Genomic DNA, 20585 nt, shown 5'->3' on the forward strand with positions numbered 1-20585 from the left:
ATCGCATCGACCGATTCTCTCCCGATTCGTCTCGGGCTCGTATTGGGGTAAAAATCCTGACAAATGGATTTCTGATGCTGCTTTCAAGTAAAATTAACTGCTTCATCTTTAAGCTCCTGTTAAGCGCCGGGATTGGAAAATAAGATCTTATTCTAGTGTTCTCTCTTATATAAATTATAGAATTTAATTTTCTGACGTTTAATTTTCCATTTAATGACAATGAACTCGGTCTTTACGAGAATTGTTTTAACATTCGATAAGGGATACTGGCCACTTTATTGTCATTACGTACATTTTCTGGGGCAAATAGTATAAATACGCCTGCTTGCAACGCTGACCTTCGATCGTTGAAATTTTTGAGAATTCGTCGAAATTGGGGACAGCGAAGGCGTCGGGAATCTTGGCTGGTGCCGATGTTTATTACATACTCGATCTCTGGGACGCGCGTGTCGGTGGTTTCGACGGATCGGGAATAGGTTTCCTAGAAATTCGAGTTCTCCCTCGCTGCGCATCGCGGAGAATTCCGAAGGCACTTACGGCCCGTTGTTCAAAACAAAGGCTGGCCACGCATCGAAATCATGTCCGGCGCGGCCCACCACGTGTTGGCATTCGCGAAGATTATCGCTTCCATGCCATATATAAATCACAATTCTGCGATGCGTGAAATTCGATGGTATCTTTCACAGGTAAACGATGTAACGAAATGCAGTACGAACAAGTAGTTTCCTTATTTGTATTATAAACAACTACTCGATACCATTTAAGAAATTGCATTGTAATACGCGTGCGAGAAGTACGTTTTTTTTTTAACTGCTTTTACACGTGTTTTGTATGTCCACATTTATTTTGGTGTACCGTGACGCATGCGTTATTTAGCCCGCGTTGCTCGAAATAACGCGCGTATTCAATATGCAATGACGCGTGTACGGCGGCCAAGCGATCGCGCGCCGGAGGCGCGCTCGCCTATTTTTCTCGTCTCGGCTCAATTTACGCGCAACCTCGCTGGCTCGCAAACGGACACCGGACGCGACCCATTGTCAGCGCGATCGTCGATAGCGTACGTTAATTTCGCGTCGGATCGCGACCGCGGCGTTTTATCGCGCGCAAATCGCCTCCCGTGGTGGCGCCTTGTTTTCGTAACGTCGCGACACAAATTCGCCGTCTTTATCTATGTTTTTTCCTTTTCTTTTTTTTTTTTTACGTTCGGCGACCATTCGTTCACACATTGCCGCGGCGGCCGGTTAATAATTCACGCCGACGAATCGATTATCATCGGCCAGTCGGCGACAGCAACGGCGACGGGCGGCGGCAGCGGCGGCGGCGGCGGCTGTGTGTGTGTCTTCGTTACGCAAATCGTCGCGGCGCAGGTTTTTATCGCCGCTCCGCGATCCGGCGCGGTAATGTGCGCGACTTTCTCCGCCGCTCTTTCTCCCCTCCCTCGCCGCGATATTCATTCATGCCCCGAAAACGCGAGGAGGCAACCTTGTATAATCTTTTTCGGCGCGATTCATCGGGAATCGTGTTTGCGAATGGACGTACGACACGTGCAATTTTTTTTATCCGAGGACAAAGTGTCGGGAAAACATTTTTATTGATGCGCGACGCGGACGATCGGTTTAACAAACGTAATAAAATTTATCTCTCGCGGCAGACAATCGAATAAACAGGCCTAGAAATAGGCGCGTCTCGGTTGGAAGGAGACGGTCGGCGGCGCGAGTTACGTAACCGCCACGGGAGCGCCGCGCGTTTATTATAAGTGCCTTAATTAGGGGCTGAAATATCGCCGTTTAAATCGCACTCCCATCTTGTTATTCAAATCGTGCCAACTCTGGCCCGAAGTTTGAAGTGCGTCGATGAGTGACACGCCGCGCCGGCTTTATTAAAGCTCGGCGGCGCGGCGGCGACTCGGCGGCCGGTCGACTCTGGAGAGGGATCGAGCTGAGTATGATCGAGAGAGAGAAACGAGCCGCGAGGAGGATCCGCGTGTAGGCGCGACAGGCGGCCATTACACGTCGGCGCCGCGCCGCGCTTATTATCTAGGAATTTCGGCGCTCTCCTATCATTAGATCACAAATATGTACCTTCCTTGAAAAGCGGACTAAAAAAAAACGGATGTTATTTTAAACATGCCAATCCAAAATGCAGTATCAATCTCCGATTGCAATCTGCGATTTCAATTGGCGATTAGATATACGTAATATTGCTATTGTTGTACTTCGTGAATTTTTATTAAGACGATCGATAAAAACTCGATTCTCTTATCAAATTACGATACGCTTCAGAGTTTAAAAATGGAAAAAGATCCTAATTCTTCTCATTGAAATGCCGTGTCCTCTCACGAGTAAGTAACATTTTTAAATTATGTGGAAATTATTTTAAATTGTAAGAATTATTTGAAAAAAAAAAAAATTAGTGTCCAAGTAAATCTAATTTGATTATCAAGCTTCTCGCGACGAGGATTCCTCGAGGATGCAGTTACCTGTGCGCACGTACCTGCACCACATACCTGCACCACATACGGCCGCGAGCGACGGAGACGGCGTCTCGTTCTCTTAGACACGGGGAGCGTCGGGTTACCTTGACGTTCGAGATATTCGCGCCGCGGTTTGTCCTCTATTACTTTCAGGGCGATACGTAAAAGGACGAAAAATGGCATACCGGTTTCGCTAGCGCTGCGCGCCAATAATAGAACCTGCCACTTTTGGCCTGTACTTCTCTAACGGGCGCCCGTTGTTTGTCGCGATATTTCGCATTGCTGTTGTCGATGTCATTAATTCGATTTAATCGAAAACCTTGAGTCAATTTCTCAATGCCCCCGCGATCGATGCGGATGTACCAAGCAGCGACTTCGGCTAAACTTAAAGATAAACGTCTTATTGATATGCTCTTTTATTTAATATTGATTTTACTATTATTGACATTAATTATATTATGAAAATATAATATAATACTTACGTATAATTATGAAAATAAAAAATTACTCAATAATTACTCTACTGTTAGAAATGTATACTATAAATTCCAGATAAAAGTATTAAGGGGTTACATGGGTCTTGAAGGCAAAGAAAAAGCTTATTTTCTCGAATTTTTTTTAAAGATACGACATGAATTACACAATTTTTTTTTTTTTAATATAAAAGTACAACATGTAAACAATATTTCCTCAAAATTTCAAAGGAAAATATTAAAAATTCAGCCGTTGGCAATTGCTTCCAGTAGACCATCCAGAAAAAAGTGTCCCCACGGTAGTCAGCATAACTTTTTTAATTTTTATCTGAAATGAAAAACCCAAAGTTTTTCTTATAGTAGGTGAGTATAGCTTGTCCTTGAACGAAGGATTTAAAAAAAAATTGAAAATTGAATTTTTGGTAGCGTTTCTTGCAAAAGATGTCATTTTTGGCATAAAATTAGGCCATGTATTGGCTTGTAAAATAAGTTGTAATCGAAGATAAAATAAATCCTTCGTTCAAGGACAAGTAAATCATGTCTAAAAGAAGTGTGCAAAATTTCAAGTCGATCGGTGCGATAGTTTTTGAGAAATTTTGACTACCGTCTTCGAAAAAGTGGTTTTGAGATAAACGCGTTTAAAGTTTTAAAGAGGAATAAAACAGAGAAAACAATTTTTTTTTTCAACTTACATGGAATCATCGATTCCAGGTCCATAAAGTAGAGGCCCTTCTGCAGCTGCAATGTCTAAAGCGTCTTTTTGTTCTTGTCGAAGTCGAATTCTAGCTTCTCGCGTCGTAGCCTCCGCTCTTTTCTCGGCTGCAAGAATGCGTTGGCTGTCTTGATTTTGCGCATATTCATGGCTCTGTCTCCCAAGTTTTACATCCATTGCATGCAGAAACGTTAGGAGAGCTGAAGTCCCTTCATTGAAAACGCCGGCAGCGATAAATGCAGCTATTTCGATGACTTTTGAACCAGCTGGGAGTATTTTTGGACTGATTTTCCAAATGAGCTGGTTCAGGCTCTCGTTATTATTTTGTGTAAAGCCGCCAAGACAGCGCTCTAAAAGCGCATCCTTGCTGAGGTTTTCATAAATCGGCTTGATTGCTGCTAAAATATCACTTGATAACGGAGGCTGGTCGTGCTTGAATGACGAAATGCCAAATACAACGGGCTATAAAACTCTCTCTTTTCTACAGTTTTATTCCGATCGATTTGAAACTTTGGGAAAATATTCCTGACACTTTGTACTTTTATATAAAAAATTATCAAAAAAATGAATTTTTTGAAGTTTCAAGACCCATGTAACCCCTTAAACTAAATTTTTTACTGATTATGATATGCATAATATCGTATATCCATTTACCCGTACTGTTTCGAGTCATGCGATGATAAATAACGATTATTATTTTCTATTTCAGAGTCGCCACCACCCCCATATTGCCTTATCGCTGACAGACTGAGACCCGAAGGTGAGTGTTTCGTCTTTCACGCCGTAATCAGGAATGTCTGCCAGCGTATGTGTGTAAACGCCTGTATATATGCGCGCGCGCGCGCGCGCGCGCGTGTGTGTGTGTGTGTGTGTGTGTGTGTGTGTGTGTGTGTGTGTGTGTGTGTGTGTGTGTGTGCGCGCGCGCGCGCGCGCGCGCGTACGTTGTCTTCGCGCATCCATACAAGCGATAACTCATGTTTATTGCTTGCAAACGTTTACCGTACAAGCAGCGAGGTTCGTCTTTCCTAACGCGTGTGTCGTGTCTCACGACCTAGCCCAAAGCAAGGTTGGGGATAATCCGGGACGAGTGCGAGTGTGGCAGCGTTCCCCCCCATCTTTCGGAATACCGTGCCAGTTAATCTACGATCGCTCGAGATTGCGCGAACAATACGCAACGAGGTCTGAACATATTGATGCCTGCCCTTTAACATTTAGTCCCTCCTCAAATTATTTCTCCTCAATTATTTATGATACGCTACGTTTATTTGGCTTTTTTTCAATTTAAAACGAAATCACTTTCTAACGTAATCGCGAACGGATGTAATTAGTACGTTATTAATAAATGTTTGTCATGCTCGAGAGTCGTAAATAAGATCAATAAAAATCGCATAGTATCGATATTGTTTTTCTTTGTGCTCGGAAAGCTACCGGGGAGGATCTATACGATGACAAACACACGGCATTCCAGAGTCGTGCGACACAGAGGTTCTCACACTTTTCACGGCTACACACAACTGCGGATTCCAGAAATGATAAATAGATCGTTCCGTCGCGAATAAAACCGACGATTTTATTAGATGGAGTTGAGCAAGAACAGACGCACAGCGTTCGTAGAGGTTGGTTTACGATAGCATTCTAGTCACACACATCGAGGGGTTCTCAACCAGGCGCAGAGTAACGTCGCGTCGCGAATAGGATCAGTCAGTTTTGCAAAATTTTGCAAGAAATATACACATACACACATATATTTTTTTACATACATACGTGTGTTTATGTCCATAACATATGTCGTTACGAATACGTAAAATGTAGACGTAAAACAATAGCTAAATGAGAGATTGAAATAATATGCACTTATATACTCTCATGGTTCTTTATGATCATAACTACGTGCTGTAAGCCGATCTTGTTGATCGCAACGTGCCGATAGATTTCAAGATATCGCCATTTCAGCGGTTGATCAATGTATCCGCTAGCCAATACTGGTCCACCAGGTGGAGGCTGAGCGGTCTCGCTTGTACGCATCGATAAAAATGCGAGACATCGATATTATTAGTAAAATACTTTCAATTGCAAGGCTGCGATCTATTTTGTTTTATTTTTGTCAATAGTTTTATTACAACAATTTTGATGCGAGAGATCAAAGTTACATTGTTGCTTCTCGAGACTAAGCCCTCGATAAATCTTTGAGTCATCTTTGAGTAAATCAAAGTGGAATATTGTGTAAAGTGTCGCACATGGTAGAATCAAAGAGCTGATAGATAAAATCTGATAGATAGAATCGCTTCGTAAGTCGTGGAAAAACCCTGGAACGATACTTTTCTGCCGCGGCCTCGTCTTCTTCAGCTCCCTCCCGCGTCACCGCTCTCCTCGTTTGGTTTCGACTACCGTCTCCCGTGCGTTTCTCTCGTCTCTCCTTCCGCGTCCGAACCTAAACTGGTTCTCTCGGGATCGACGCGAACGCGCGGGTATACAACACGCGAATCGACCGCGCGGTCATCGATAGATTCGCCTTTCGTTTCGCCGAGAAATCGCTCGCGAGATCGCGCGATTACGCGAATGCGACAGACTTATCGCGTCCTCCCTCATACATTGGTATTCTCTCTAAAGTCAAGGGTGTCATCATGCGAATGAAACAATGGTATCGTTAAGACTGTCGCGACTGCTATATTGTAAAATGAGATATCGACGTTGACGTATAGCACATTTATACTTTTCTTTTTATTAAAACTAGTAGCAAATAAACATCTCTATCGTCGACGCTAGCGTGTATGTGTGCCAAGCTCATGATATGACGAAATAATAGCGCCTGCAGTTAGAGGAGAACCGCGCATTCGCGATGACGTTAGGTGTGTGTCTATAGATTATATAGTAGACACACTTATATAGCAGAGAGAGAAATACCACCGGGCGCTTGGTGTGTTGTGTGTATATCGCCTGAGGTCAATATCTCCCGTCGATAGAGAGAGGACCATGTGTCGTACCGTGCGTACCGCGAGCGGCTCGCATTTATATAAAGGAGGATCCTGCCAAAGGTCCAATGTTCTTGAAGGTATTATTAAATCCTCAGGGCGCGTTATAAATACGAATTCTTCGAAGTCGTCTCGATTGAGGTTGGCGCACTTGAGCTCAAACTGTGCAGTCGAAAGTTAATCGAAGCTAACGTGAAGCAACGCGAAGCAAAATCTATATATATTAGGTACTCCTTTTTATTTAGATTTTCTAAATATCTTTCTTTTTATTTTTGGTCAATAGCGTCAGCGTTGTCGCGATCACGAGTCGGCCTTTCCGACTCGCGCTCGCCGTTCTAGCGCGAAAGACTAGAAAGCTCACGTTTAACGTTACCGCTTGTCAATCGTAAGTGACTCGTGAATCAATAACGACAGCCCTACTTCAAGCGCGCGTGAACACCGATATGATAGAACGTGGAAAACGCGCGGGGGCGAGGAAGCGTACGTTTTTCCCGGCGGGCGCGCGCGGGTGGGGAAGCGGAGCGGTTTCTTCTCGGAAGAAGGAGAGGACTCGCCTCTGCTCTGCCTCCGTCGTAAATCTGTCTTTCGGGCGACGACGGGCGCCCGCGCGAATTTATGCCCCGTCGCGGAAACTGGGCCACCGCGCCGCGTGCCGAAGCGTACGCGGCGGCGGCGACGGAGACGGATAAAAGTCCGCCACTTGTTGCTGCTTGCGCGACGCGATATTATTTCTAACGCGAAACGGAGCGATTCAGGCGAACTTACGGGGAGATTCCGCGCGCGCGCGCTTTCTCGTCGATCGTGGGAGGAAAATAAAGGGGTGACCCAGTGGAAAAGAACGCGGCAGCGTCTGCTCGAGCTATCACCTTCAAGTTCCTTCCACATCGAGCGTCTCCGAGCGATCTCGCTTCCCTTCTATGATGACATCAGACATTTTATTCATAACGACACCTTTCATAACGATATCTGTTGTTTAATTAAGATCTTACGTAAGCGTCTGAGGATTGTACCTAACAAAGTTATGGTAACGGACGACTTAGTATAAGTTCTTTTTCTTTTTGTATACCTTTCGTCGGGAAATGTGTATCCTTGTTATTGGGCAGGATTAGGAATCCTTACGCGAGCCGAGCTACTTCATTTTCGCACATGTGCTCCCTCATTGCTCTGTGTCACACCGTATAGTTCCGTAGAGTGTGGTTGCGCAAATTTCAACGAATACGACGAAGGACACAACACGCCGCGCAGTCCCTTTCAAACGCGCGAGGACAAACGCATGTCGCGCGTTAAGTACATGGTTTACGTTTTTAATCCTGCTCTCCTGTGATTCGTCTCTTGGGTTAGGATCCAATTTTCGTCTCATAATGATCGCGCTAACATTATGCTTCGTTCTTTCGGCTACTGATCGTCTGCTATCGAAAATAAACCGAATTAATAAATAATTAATTAACATCCGCAGATTAAGAAAAAAGGAGATAAACGCAGAAGCTGCAAGAAATCATAGAAAGTGCAGCTAAGTGCATTTGTTAACGGTCCACCTGTCTTGAAAGAATGTACGACGCGGTAGTCGATATAACATATAACCGGTTTTAAAATGGGCTGGGCTTTGTTATTTTACCGACGGAACAAGTCATTGTGAGAGGGATACGAAATATTGAGATGAAAAGATCGAAGGGACATCTCATCCCCTAAGTGGTCTCTTCCCATGGTGCGAGCTTGTTTCGTTAATGGAACGGCGACTTTTGTACGTAGCCTTGAAAGAACGGAGGAGTTCCGATAATCTCGCTCGCTATAATCCCCATGGAGAGGTTAAGGGCACGGAGGTATAGATAGGGCCAACGTTAGCGCCGGTTAAAGGATGGGGCTGACTAAGCGGCCCGAGACCTGAGAGACGAGATCCCGGGGAGAGCGGAGGCGGTGGGCGCCTGTCGCCCGGCTTTAACGCTTGCCTACTCGCCGCGCGACGTCCTTGAATACATCCCTTCTCTCCTTCCTTCCGTCCTTCTCTTTCTCTCTCTCTTTCTCCCATCTCTTCGTCTCCCTTCCTCGTGTCTCTTGGCTCCTCGTCGCTCGCCCGATTTTTCCCTCTATCTTTCACCGTTCCGCCCGCTTCGCTCGAAAGAGCAAACTCAAGCGCGTACGTTGCGCGCCTCCTCCCTTTTCTCTATCAATCCTTGGAGCTTCTCTCCGCTCTTCCTCGTTTATCGCGGTCGCTATTTGCCTTCTCTGCCGCGCGTTTATTTCAATCAGTCTTTTCTTTCTAAAATAATGCGATATCCCGACTTTCGAGCAAACTCCCTCCGCTCGCTTCGATGAAACTTGACTTGCGCTCTGGAACATCGACTGGAATGTCGAAGATTATAATTTATCGCGACCGATCGTGATTTATCGTCGATCTTTACGAAGAAGAGCCGACCGTAGATTCGTCGGGAAATCTGTTATCGGCTAGGAGCCGGCGTACTCGGTATGACGAAACCTCTCTCTCTCTCTCTTTCTCTCTCTATCTCTCTCTCTCTCTCTCTCTCTCTCTCTCTCTCTCTCTCTCTCTCTCTCTCTCTCTCTCTCTCTCTCTCCTCTCTCTCCCTCTCTCCCTCTCTCTCTCTCTCATCATCCTCCTCTCAGCGCTCCATCCTCCTTTCGCTCTCCTCTCGTCTCCGCTCGACCGACCGCCACGAGTCGCCGGCGATCGGCGGGAGTGGCTCTCTCGCATTCCGGTGCCTCCTTCGCCGTACCGATCGCGCCGGCAGCGTTTGCGACCGGATCCCGAGAACGCCGAGCGGCAGGCACCGCCGATTTCCGGATCGGAGGAGCCCGACGAGATGCCGCTTTTGAAGATCCCGCCCCGGCGCGGCGAGATCCTAATTCGATGCAGCTTGCCCGCTCGGTATCTCGCGAGTGCGCCGCGACGCGACGCATTATAATGCGTGACGTCGATCGGTCTCTCCCCATTTTCCCCAATGTCACGACATTCAGCTCCGCGACGATCCGCGCGCGCTGCTGCTACGCCCGGCACCGAGCGATAAACTCGCGGTATCGCAAACTTGGAAGTTTTAAACGTCACCCGCGCGCGGAAAGGAAAAGTTACGTGAATTAAAGTTTAAGATCGAGCCTTATATTCTCAGAAATCACGGTAACAGCGTTTTCGGTCACTTCACACGGTTCACAAACCCGAGTGAAACTTGTGTACTTAACGCACCGACGCGACGGTGTCGGAGACGAAAAGATATAATCGCGCGGTATTTCTTTTCTCTCGTTTCCCTCCCCCCTCTCTCTTTCTCCGTCTCTCTCTTTATCTTTCTCTTTTGCGACTCTCTTCCCAAGCCAAAGCCCATAATTCACGAATCCGCTCACCTTGGAAGCGAGCGGGCGCGGTGGCGCCGCGCCGCCGCGCTGGTCGAATCTTCCGCGTGGCTATATATTTTTGCAAACTCGGCGGTGACACTATCTCGCAGATTCGCGCGGCGAACTTAACGGCTTACGGTGACACGCGTAATTCGCGGAATTATATTTACGTTCCCTTTGTGGAGTGACGCGCGTGCCAAAATCGCGCCGCGAGCTCTCCCGTTCGGTCTTACTTTGTAAATAAATTGTATTTACCCGACATTGCGGCGTTGGATGTTGGACGTCGACCGAGTATAATAAACCGCGGGTTCGCGTGTCAATTTACTCCTTATCGGCCGGATAAATATTTGCGCCGATAATCGTCCGCGTGCTCTGATTGTTTGCCGCGTTGCACAGCGTCGTTGCGGCGAATCTGAAAAATCGTAGAAACTTGGAAAATTTATGCGAGAAGTAATGAACATTCGATATGTTGTAATTTACGTTCAGCAAGTCCGTGGAGATTATCATCTAGAATCATCTCCTTCATGCGTTAAGACCAGAACAAATTTTTTAGATCTATCGAAAATGTTTTTTTTTATATATTTGTTTTGTTGATCAGTATCAAGCGAGTTATATAATTAAGTGTTATATCATTAAGATTAATTTTCGTTGAGATGAGCGAAAATAATATTAATTTGATCAGAAAACGTCGAGCGAGTTTCGGTTTCTATTTATGTAACAACAGCCTCTCGCGTGGGAAACAGGACAAGGATTCGGTGAAAGAGAGAGAGAGAAGGAGGAGAATTCTCCTGCGAAATTCTCTCGACGCGGCGGGCGCGACAGCGACGGGGGCGAGGCCAGCGGATTTTTAAATAATTGCGTCCTAAAAATAGACGGCTCTCCTCTATCTTCGCGATATCCTTGAAAAGCCCCATTCCCTTGTCTTTGCCTTCGCCGCTTTCTCTAATGTTCTTGTGAGCGCGACGCGGCAGGAAATGCTTCTCCCGTAGGAACGAGATTCTGGAATCCAAAAGGAATGCGACCGTCCTCTCATCCGACTTGTTCTTCTGACGTCATCTTCTCTTTTAGTGAATGGACCTCCTGGCCTTCTATGGTCTATCTCTAAAACTGTTAACACGCTTGTCGCGTCTAAAGCCTTTTGTAATTTAACCGTAAATGTTTTCCTACGCAATACTACGCGTAATACTATAAGAACATAACCATATTTTATGTTGAAACATTTTATTCTCAGCTCTGTTTGTCTTCATCTTGTTAAATCTATTTCGTTGAATTAAATAAAGTCAGAAACGTATATTGCTCGATTAGATTGTATCATTAGTATAATTCTGTCAAAACAAAAATTTACGTAAAATTCAATAAAATAATTTTCCTAATAAAGTAATAAATTTTAAAAGACAAACGAATCACCGTGAAATATAAGAAAAAAAGATATATGAGTGACAAAAGACATTAAAATCGGACATTCGTAGGCCATTTACGAGAAAGACGGACAGATTAACATTGTTTAGTGGCGAGTTATAGTTGTTTTGTTTGTTATACGAGACTTTTACCACGGTGCGCGCGAATAAATTATCAATCTCGAGCGAATAATTATTTTGGACGATTCTGTCACCTCCTTCTTTGTGCCGCCACGAAAGAGAAAGAAAGACAGAGAGAAAGAGAGAGAGAGAGAGAGAGAAAAAAAGAAAGAGACATTTGAGGACTATGAATCACGCGTCTGGCGATTACCTTGGCCGCCTCTGTCTCTTCTGGCCCGCGGAAATTGTCGCGCTTAATTGCCCTCGCTCCGCGAGCGATCGTGAATTCTCGCGGACGGTCAACGCCATTGATCGCCGACGCCGGCTTTAACGCGCAGCCACTAAAGGTTGAATCGAGTGGCAAGTGCTGTTTATCTTTCTTCGACGGTAAATAAGAAAGGATCGAGATTTATTTCGCTATCGGATTTAAATTCACTCTCCGCGCGCGCGTGCGTTTCGCCGCATAAGACGCGGTGACGAATCGTTTCACCCGTTTGGCACGACGCGCAGCTCGGAGGCGAACGCATCTCTCTCTCTCGCGCACCTGCGCGCCCGCCGAGAGAATCGAATTTATTCTGTTGAAGCGGAGAAATCCGAGACCGGGTATTACGTCAATTAGCCGCGCGCGGGGAGACGCGGACGTATGGTCATATGAAATTACGTGGAACCTCGCTGCCGGTGTTTACCGACAATAAGCCTTTTATGCAACGTGAAATTCTTCACTTGTCCCGGAAAATTCTCGTCGACCGATCCTCTCGCGATAACGAACGCTGGCTGCGCCACGACGATGCACTGCGTTGCAAAATCGTGCTCGCGTCGCGAAATATACACTTTTTAACGTTAGCTTCTTTTCTTTTCCTCTGCTCAAGTACCTACAACGATGATTACGCCTCTTTCTCTCTCTTTCTGTCTCTCTTTCTCTCTTTATTCTGGGTATAAAGCGAAACATGTGCAAGAGCGTAAAAAGGAGCGCATGAGAGGGGGGAAAAGGGGGAAAGGAATTAAGAGAGGAAGAAATAGTCTCGCGCGAGAGGAAAGCAGCTTCTCAAGGGGTTGCCCGTTTATTTTCAGATCGCGCGCCCAGCGAAGGGGATCAACGTCGGTGCAGAAACAGCACGCCCCTGCCACTTCCCGGCTCGCTTACCACCAACGGAGAAGGTAACTATGTCTTCAAGGTTATACGTACCCCATATGTTCACCGACCCCACGACGAGAGATATACGGGGTGTCTCGTCGAGTCGTTTTAACGATAATGGATTGTTGAAGTTTCGGCCGACGTGAGATTTCGGGAAAATAAGACGATTCATTTTCCGCCGTGTCACGTACAACTTTTCTTTTTCTCTTATCTTCGAACAATCGTTAAGCCATACGGTCGATCTCAGATGCCCTCGACCACGCCTATGATCGATGACTACATTTACGTCCACGCGGTGGTTAACTTTTTTCGGTTTTCTTCTCGTACATTTCTTCGCTTCCCTACCTGAGAAAAATAAGAGCGAGTTTAATTTAGAATTTAATTTTAGGCGAGCTTCTTTCTCCTTCGAATCGCGGCGAGTTGCGAGAGTATTATCGCGATTCAAGTTAATTTTACACTTGTAGATATAAGTGTCACACACGTGCGCGCGCTAAGATCTGAGAGTGAATTAGGCTTCTCTTTTTTTCCCCACATTATATTATCTAAAAAGTCACTTTCTTTCTATATGATATAATCTAGAAATCTCGCATATTTAATTTATAACACGCCGTGTATAAAAAATAATGACTCGTCGAAGATTTCCTCGAAAGGACCAGTTGATGTTTTACAATGTCGAAGACCGGCGGTCGTCGAAGAAATTTCCTTAGCACGCACGTTCCACGGGGCTGACGCGCGCGTAGCTTTTCACGCATGACGCACCGCACGGATCGCGGACTCGTCGTTTTTCGGGCCGCTCTCGGGCCGCTCTCGCGTTGCTGCTTCGTGGAACGCCTGAAACGCTTTTGGCCCCGGCCAGAAGCAGGAAAGTGAGCGCGGCTCTGCTCTCTCGCCGCCGACTCGTACGACGATTACTCTCGTTTCTCTGCAACGTCGTTCAATAATTTTCTGCAGTTACGCCATCGGATTGAGTATACGAATTTTTTTTCGGGATACAGATCGAAAGCACGAATGGTATTAGCGATAAGGAAATAGTTTGCGGGAATACAAGAAAAAATACCTGTTAGAAAACTGGTTATAACGATCAAATATGTGGATGTGTATTTATAACATATATTTATTTATAACTGAAATTTATTTTAAAAGAATATTTCAATGGATAGATTTGGATTGTACGTTTCACCACAAGATGTAATCTGATCCGGAAGGATCAAGTCTTTATGTGACGACTTTGTTCATTCTTGGTTGATCGCAAATTCCCATACCGTTGAAGAAAAACGAATTAATTGTAATATTAGCGACCACAGTGGCGAGTTTTTCTCCCACGCGTCGAGGTCTTTACTTTTACTATCTGTCTTTGCCAATGCAAAGGCCGCTGCTCCAACGACGTCAAACATTCCCAAGCCGACAGCAAATTGCGTCTGTGTCCGGCGCGTCTCGCGATATTTTACAAGAGTGAATAAGAGACGACGCGTGTGTTCACGCATTTAATCCGAGAGTAATCGCGTAGAACGCAGTTTATCCCAGCTCCAGTCCAATTTCAGATTGAGAGAACGTCGTTTATACTCGTATTATAAGCGTCAACTTCAAAAACAAATCCTTTAGATTCATTAGTTTAATTCTTTTGCATTACATTTTAATTGTGTAAACTTTTATTTTTTTTTGATTCTCTTTTACTTAGTTCCTTTTCAGATTTTTATTCATGGCATTTAAATTTTATTTTACATTTTATTTCATTTCAAAGATACTAAATATTATTGAGATTGTAAATAAAAATACTATAAAAATGATAGGCATGTATCTTTTGTAGTAAAAAAATGTGCGAGCATTTCTCGGACGAGAATCTGAAATTTCTGGGATTTCATAGCCGCACTAAAAAAGACGCACGTTCGACCTGTTGCCACAGCAGAACCATTTACCGGAAACGAGAATCATCCTGACGCGATTGCACTTTCGTCGGCTTAGCGAATGTCGCGTATATCCGTACGATGTTAAGCCCAGCAATATAATACGCGACACGTGAAGTTTAGAGCACCGAAGAGGATGACACGGAATCATAAACACGCGCACGGTTGCCTTTTTATTTGAGCCAGTTATAGATAGAACGTTGCTTCCGGGAGAGAACAGAAATATCATGATTAGATCGAGGATTTTCCAACTGGTGCCGCAACCATCGAATTTCTCCAAGATTGTCAGTTCACAGGCTTCATTGCTTCATTTATTTAGTTTTTTTCACGTAAATTCCGCGATAAAACACGTCAATTGTAATTTAGAAATTATTTATATGAAAAGACTGAAAATATTTTTGACCATTACATCGACACAATTCGGGAGTAAAAATAATTTGTTTATCAAACAATCATCCAAACAAACAGTCGATCTGAAATTTCTACTTCGCGGAATACGGGCGGCGGATCCGTCGTCGATCCATCAAACGGTGCCCCGTGCCCCGTGCGTCGTCGGGCGCGCAGGCTGCTGCATCTGCCTTTGCCGATGCAGGATGAGGGGGGAAGAAGAAGGCCGCGCAGGAACGCGGGTAGAGGAAGGAAGGAGAGGGGAAAGCCGGCTCCCGGGATGCAGGCAGGTTTGAGAATGGCACGATAGGTCGGTCGGCTAAGGTGGGTGGCATTCGGCGCGACTGTTTGAGGGAACAGGGGGACCCCTGGCGCCAGACAGCTGCCGCGTGTCTCGACCTCGCTCGCGCTAGCTCGTTCGCCTGCTTCGGCTCTCTCTCTCTCTCCTCTCTCCTCTCTCCTCACTCGTCGCGCCGTGCCACGGCTCTCCTCGTCTCGCCCCGTCCCGGCTCCTCGTATCCACATACATGTCGGTCTATACGTTGTATGCACGTGTATGCGCCTACGTGCTCGACTTGGTTCGCTATTTTATTGATTTATTTTGGCGCTAGGTCTTTCTCTCTCTCTCTCTCTCGCTCCTTCTCTCTGCTGCTTGCTTTGGACGTCCGTCGTCGTGCCGCCTTCGGCCGACGATCGATCGAAATGCGTCGTCGGTTTCGCCTCGGTTTCGCCTCTCGAGAATCTCAAGCGTAGAGTCGCGCCGACGAAGAAGATGCTTGTTGCTGACAATTAGTTTCCGAGATTGACTCTAGAAATGTACTTAAATTCCACAAATACGTTTCATAATTCTTAAAAACGATATCTGAGAAATTCTGAATAAGATTTATGAAAAGCTTACATGAAAACTTTAAAAATATGTTCTAATTTATAAATATACGATTTAATTTTTACATTATTATAACTGCTGTGCTTAATTAATGGGCCATATTTGGAATATTCTGAATTGTAGAACCATTATTTAAGGACGTTCTCCGGTCCTTGTACTAAAGAAAATCGATTTTCTTAGGATTTTCTTGAAACTGTGAATATACGTTAATTTAGGTGTGCTTTATGCGTGGTATAAATTTCAGTACCTCTTCCGGTATAAAAAATAAAGATACTGAGCCTCAAAGTTTCAAAAAAAAAATTTAATTTTAATTTTTTTTAGTTTTGGCATTTTTTCTTTATAGAACTCGACGAGAGGAGCAACTTTGGTCCTCTTGGCCAACCTCGTATCTCTTACTGTTTGGCCTGGAAAACCTTTTCATTAGTAAAAGTTGAAACTTTGAGGCTCAGTATCTTTATTTTTTATACCGGAAGAGGTACTGAAATTTATACCACGCATAAAGCACACCTAAATTAACGTATATTCACAGTTTCAAGAAAATCTAGAGAAAATCGATTTTCTCTAGTATAAGGACCGGAGAACGTCCTTAATTCAAGAATTTTATGATTTATGATCATCGCAATAGGTACATATCATGTGATATTAATATAACCGAATAAGATTTACGTTCCTCTCTCTCTCTCTCTCTCTCTCTCTCTCTCTCTCGCTATATGTGTAACTCCTACATTATTATTATATCTATTGTTATTACTGTCGTAATATTTTCATCACGCTATTCATATTCAACTATTCTATTGTCTTTTACAAAAATTGTCAACGCCGAGCAAAATCGCGGCTACCGCATGGTCAATTATCTCTCTTGCCTTCCCGATTCGCGCAAGCACGAAGCGCTCAGTTTCCACGCTTACACGACGATAAATTGTCCACCTACGTGTGTGCGGCGTGGCTCGGCACACTCGAGCGTGTAGCTCGATAATCCCGTTGCGCGCGAATATTTTACGGTCGTAGGTTCGGGGATTGCAACATGTTGCGTGTGGGTGCTGCCCGTGCTGTCCCGCGTGTGAAGGAGAGGCACGTGGATATATCCCGGCGTACGGCGAGAGCAACAGGTTGCTCGTGTCCGTTTCCTCTCCTCCGCTGCGACGTCGTTCCGACGGTCCGGAACACCCTTCTCCGCATCCCTTCTGAATGGGGCGAACATTGACTGGCGCCATCCCTTGGTAACGATATAGCCGAGGTAAACAGACGGCACCCGGCTCCATTCATCGGATCCCGGAACGACTTTTCTGAATTGGGATCCCGTCGAGGTCGTCGATTCTTGCTCTCGGGAACAAAAGCGTGAATATACAGCGTGTCCCGTAACTTTCTGCTCCTGTGTTGAATCAGCCGGTGTGACGTTTCCCCCGGACAAATTTCCGGAGAAGCTAAATCGCTTTCTAAAATCAAGTAGTTCTTTGGGCAGTTAAGGCTGAAATTACCACATTAAATTTGCATTTAAATTTATTTCAGGCTATTTTTTTTAATTGCGCGAGTTAATTAATATGGAACATTCTCATTTACATTTACATGAAATATATGCCGTAACCTTGTAGCGTTTTTTGTAGATATAATAATTTAGAGTGTTTTCTTACATTTTTTTCGGCATTAGTCGGTATATTGCATCAGGTTACAACAAACCACGGACTTTTGACAAAATTACCCGTTACTGTGCTCGTTTTCGTTTCGGTTTCAAAATAGCTGCATCTTGTACGTCACCCGTGCGAGAGAATCAAGGTCGTCGCAGTCTGGCGGAGAAGCCGGATCGAAGTTTTTAAAGGGGAGAGGTTTGTCCCGACTATTGGGGAGTAAATAAATGCGGGCGACGATCTTTCGGCGATCAAAATATAACTCGCACGAGAAGTTGACGAATTGCATGAAACGTTACGGGGCTTTTCCAATTCTTGAACACGTTGAAGAGTTCATCTTGGATAACGTTTCGCGAGCAGCGAACGTTACGCGGTGATAATGATACGCTTTTCAGAAGGTAAAAGTCGTGACGAGCGAGGCTAGCATTTTTTACGCAGCCATTAGCTTTAAGAGTTAACGGTTCGTTAAGCGGGAAAACAAGTAGACGAGTTAAAGCGCTTCAATTAGCGGCCTCGGTGCGTTCGGTCGCGAGGACTCATCTAACTTACCGTTTCCTCACTTAATAATCATGGCTCTCCTGAAAATTCGCAAAACAATTCTATCGTTTGTCTATCCTGTTTTTTTTCTTCGTTCCCACTACTCTCACGAAAGTTTGATCGAAATAAACTGTTGAGCTGTTTTTGGAGGCCACTCTTTATATTTGAAATGATGAATCTGTGCAGTGGTGTCGCAATTGCGGAATCTCTCCGTCTTATTTGCCGGCAATTTCGTTCGCGCGTGCCACCGATGGAGGGTTAAAGGATGATTTCGGGCGCTGTGTCGCTGTAGCGAAATACGTACGAGGGCGACGGGCGATCGCACACGAGCCGGCCGTCAATGGAAAAGAGCTAAGCGACACGACGCACGCATGGCATGCACACGCGTGGTGGAGAACGCCATGAAATCGAATTGGATCAGGCCACTTGAGAGGGAATGAAATCGCGGCGCGAAATAAGCCTCTTAATAAAATGACGGATTGATTGCTCCTCGTTGTCGTCATCGTCCTCATCGTCGTAGTCTAGTGCGAGGAATGAGAGAGAGAAATGAGGGAGGGAGAGAGAGAGCAAATATCGCGACTCGCGAAGCGGTTCGGTCTCCCTCTCGCTATCTCTTCCTTTTTTCTCCTTCTCTTTCTCTCGGGTCTCGTGAGATCCGTTTGGGTCGACGGCCTCGATCTTTCGATCGAGCGAAAATAGATCCAGAAGCGCGCTTCGTTAACTGTATATCCGAGCCGCGGCATCGTTCGCGTAAACGCGAGTTCCAAATCGCGTTTCCCAATCGCGGTCGCTTTAAGCTTATGGATCACCCGTTAGATCTCGCTAATTTACTCGAGAGTAATTAACTGAATATTACGTTCCGATAGCGGTACAAAGTTGTCTTTTCTACTGCCATATGTTGAAAGAAAAATAAAACGGAGGAGCCCCGGGAGTAGGTCCGCTGCGTTTTGCCGGTTTCGCTATGCGGCCTTAATTCGGGGACCGTCGGTAATTCGCCGTTCCCCGAGACGCGCCGCGCGCTTATAACCGTCGCGTGCGTGATCGCGATTGCATATCGATAACATTATTGACCTACATATAATTACGTCGAGCATCTTCGAGGAATAATTTGCATACCGCGCCCGCGCGCGCACGCGCATCTGCGGGCGAAGGAAAGACGGAGACGGTTCGCCTCTGCGAGAGGCTTAACTCTCCGTAACGAGGAGACTCATCACCACTATCGAGCGCATTCTGTGTGTGTAAAGGCTCGCTATATGCGCGAGTGCATAAGTACCGGCGTAAATTATAATACAACCCGCGGTAGACCCGGTTTATGAGTCTATCACTACTATCGCGTCGCGTTGAGATAATCGGCTCGCTCATTGTCCGCGCGATCGTTACTTTGTCGTCGTTAAATTAATAATTAAATTATACCGCGCTGAGACCGCCGGCGACGGCGCTATGAGACGAAATAAGCGTTCCTTGGAGCAGTCGAGGGAGAAAGAGAGAGAGAGAGAGAGAGAGAGAGAGAGAGAGAGAGAGAGAGAGGGAGAGAGAGAAAGAGAGAGAGAGAGAGAGAAAGATACGTATACGAGGCCATCTGTCAAAGTTCGCATACTCTTCCGAGAAGCCCGCTCTCACGTCTCCTCCTCTATCGAGCCGCGGCCGAGTGTTTCAATCAGCAGCCTCTGATATTACGAGGCGCGATCGAGGCGAAATTGCGTCGGTGAGCCGCGAGCGCGCTTGCGTCACCGACGAAAACGGCCGGAAAAACTAAGTTAATTTCGCATCGCGGCAACGATGTTTTCCGGGAACTCGCATGGATATCGGCGACGAAGGATGTCTTGGAGTCTCTTCGCGTAATATGTAAAATTGTTTTATTAAAGGCTTTAAGAGAACGCAAATTATTTTTTTATTCCCTTACGTAGCGCTTTAAAAAATTTTACAAAATTTCCTTGTTTACAAAAAGCCTGAATTGAAGGAATTTCCCTGATCTTCTCTCACGAGTTAGTTTTATGCGTGCAGGAAGACAACGCGTGTCTGGAACATTTGCGTTCCGCGTTTGCATTCCGCTGGCGCGTGTTTGTGGGCAAGCAATGCGGAGAGATATAGAAAACAAGTAGGAACGTTTGCGAGAGCGATCGTGGCGCGACGGGGGAGGGAAATAGAGAGCAGTGCACGAGAAAGAGAGACAGAGAGAGAGACTGAGAGGGGGAGCGCGGGAATGGGGAGACAGACTCGGGAATTAAGTCTCGTGTAACGGCGAGCATGTACACTGTTATGCTCGCTAATGATTGTCAAGCAATTTTGCTATATGTGCCCCAGATTTTTTGCCGTCGTAATTTCAGACGCGCATCAATTGCCGCTCGAACGAGACTCGGCGACGAGTCGGACGAGTCGTCGAGCGTTAGATAGTGCTTTAACTCTTTCGTCTTATGACTAAAGCAACTAGTTTTTGCGCAGCTCGAATTGACACTTCTTTTCATATAAGCAGGCAAATTAGTAAAAGCAGTTGATCATATAGATAAATAGATAAACAGCTAAGAAAGTAACGCTCAATAATTTTGAATACATTCATCAATAACGATTTCTAAAATCCGCTCTACTTATCTATCTTGATTACGATGAGTAGACATTGTCGTCTTT

At 45.4% G+C, this 20585-nt stretch overlaps 1 protein-coding gene across 4 annotated transcripts in view; it reads left to right on the top strand.

Annotated features, from left to right (window-relative positions):
* Dad (Daughters against dpp) overlaps positions 1–20585 on the top strand; it is a 62266-nt gene that overhangs the window by 18517 nt on the left and 23164 nt on the right. For 2 of the 4 annotated variants that reach the window (XM_071705365.1, XM_071705366.1), the window contains exons 5-6: positions 4368–4418; positions 12558–12644. In XM_071705365.1, the coding sequence (XP_071561466.1) occupies positions 4368–4418; positions 12558–12644 (138 nt within the window). The remainder of the gene's footprint in view (positions 1–4367; positions 4419–12557; positions 12645–20585) is intronic. The other 2 variants (XM_071705368.1, XM_071705367.1) reach the window with 2 other exon arrangements.

This window comes from Temnothorax nylanderi, unplaced genomic scaffold, assembly GCF_030848795.1.
Source record: "Temnothorax nylanderi isolate EJ_2023f unplaced genomic scaffold, tnyl_v1.0 TNYL_tig0046_pilon, whole genome shotgun sequence".
Classification (NCBI taxonomy): Eukaryota; Metazoa; Arthropoda; class Insecta; order Hymenoptera; family Formicidae; genus Temnothorax; species Temnothorax nylanderi.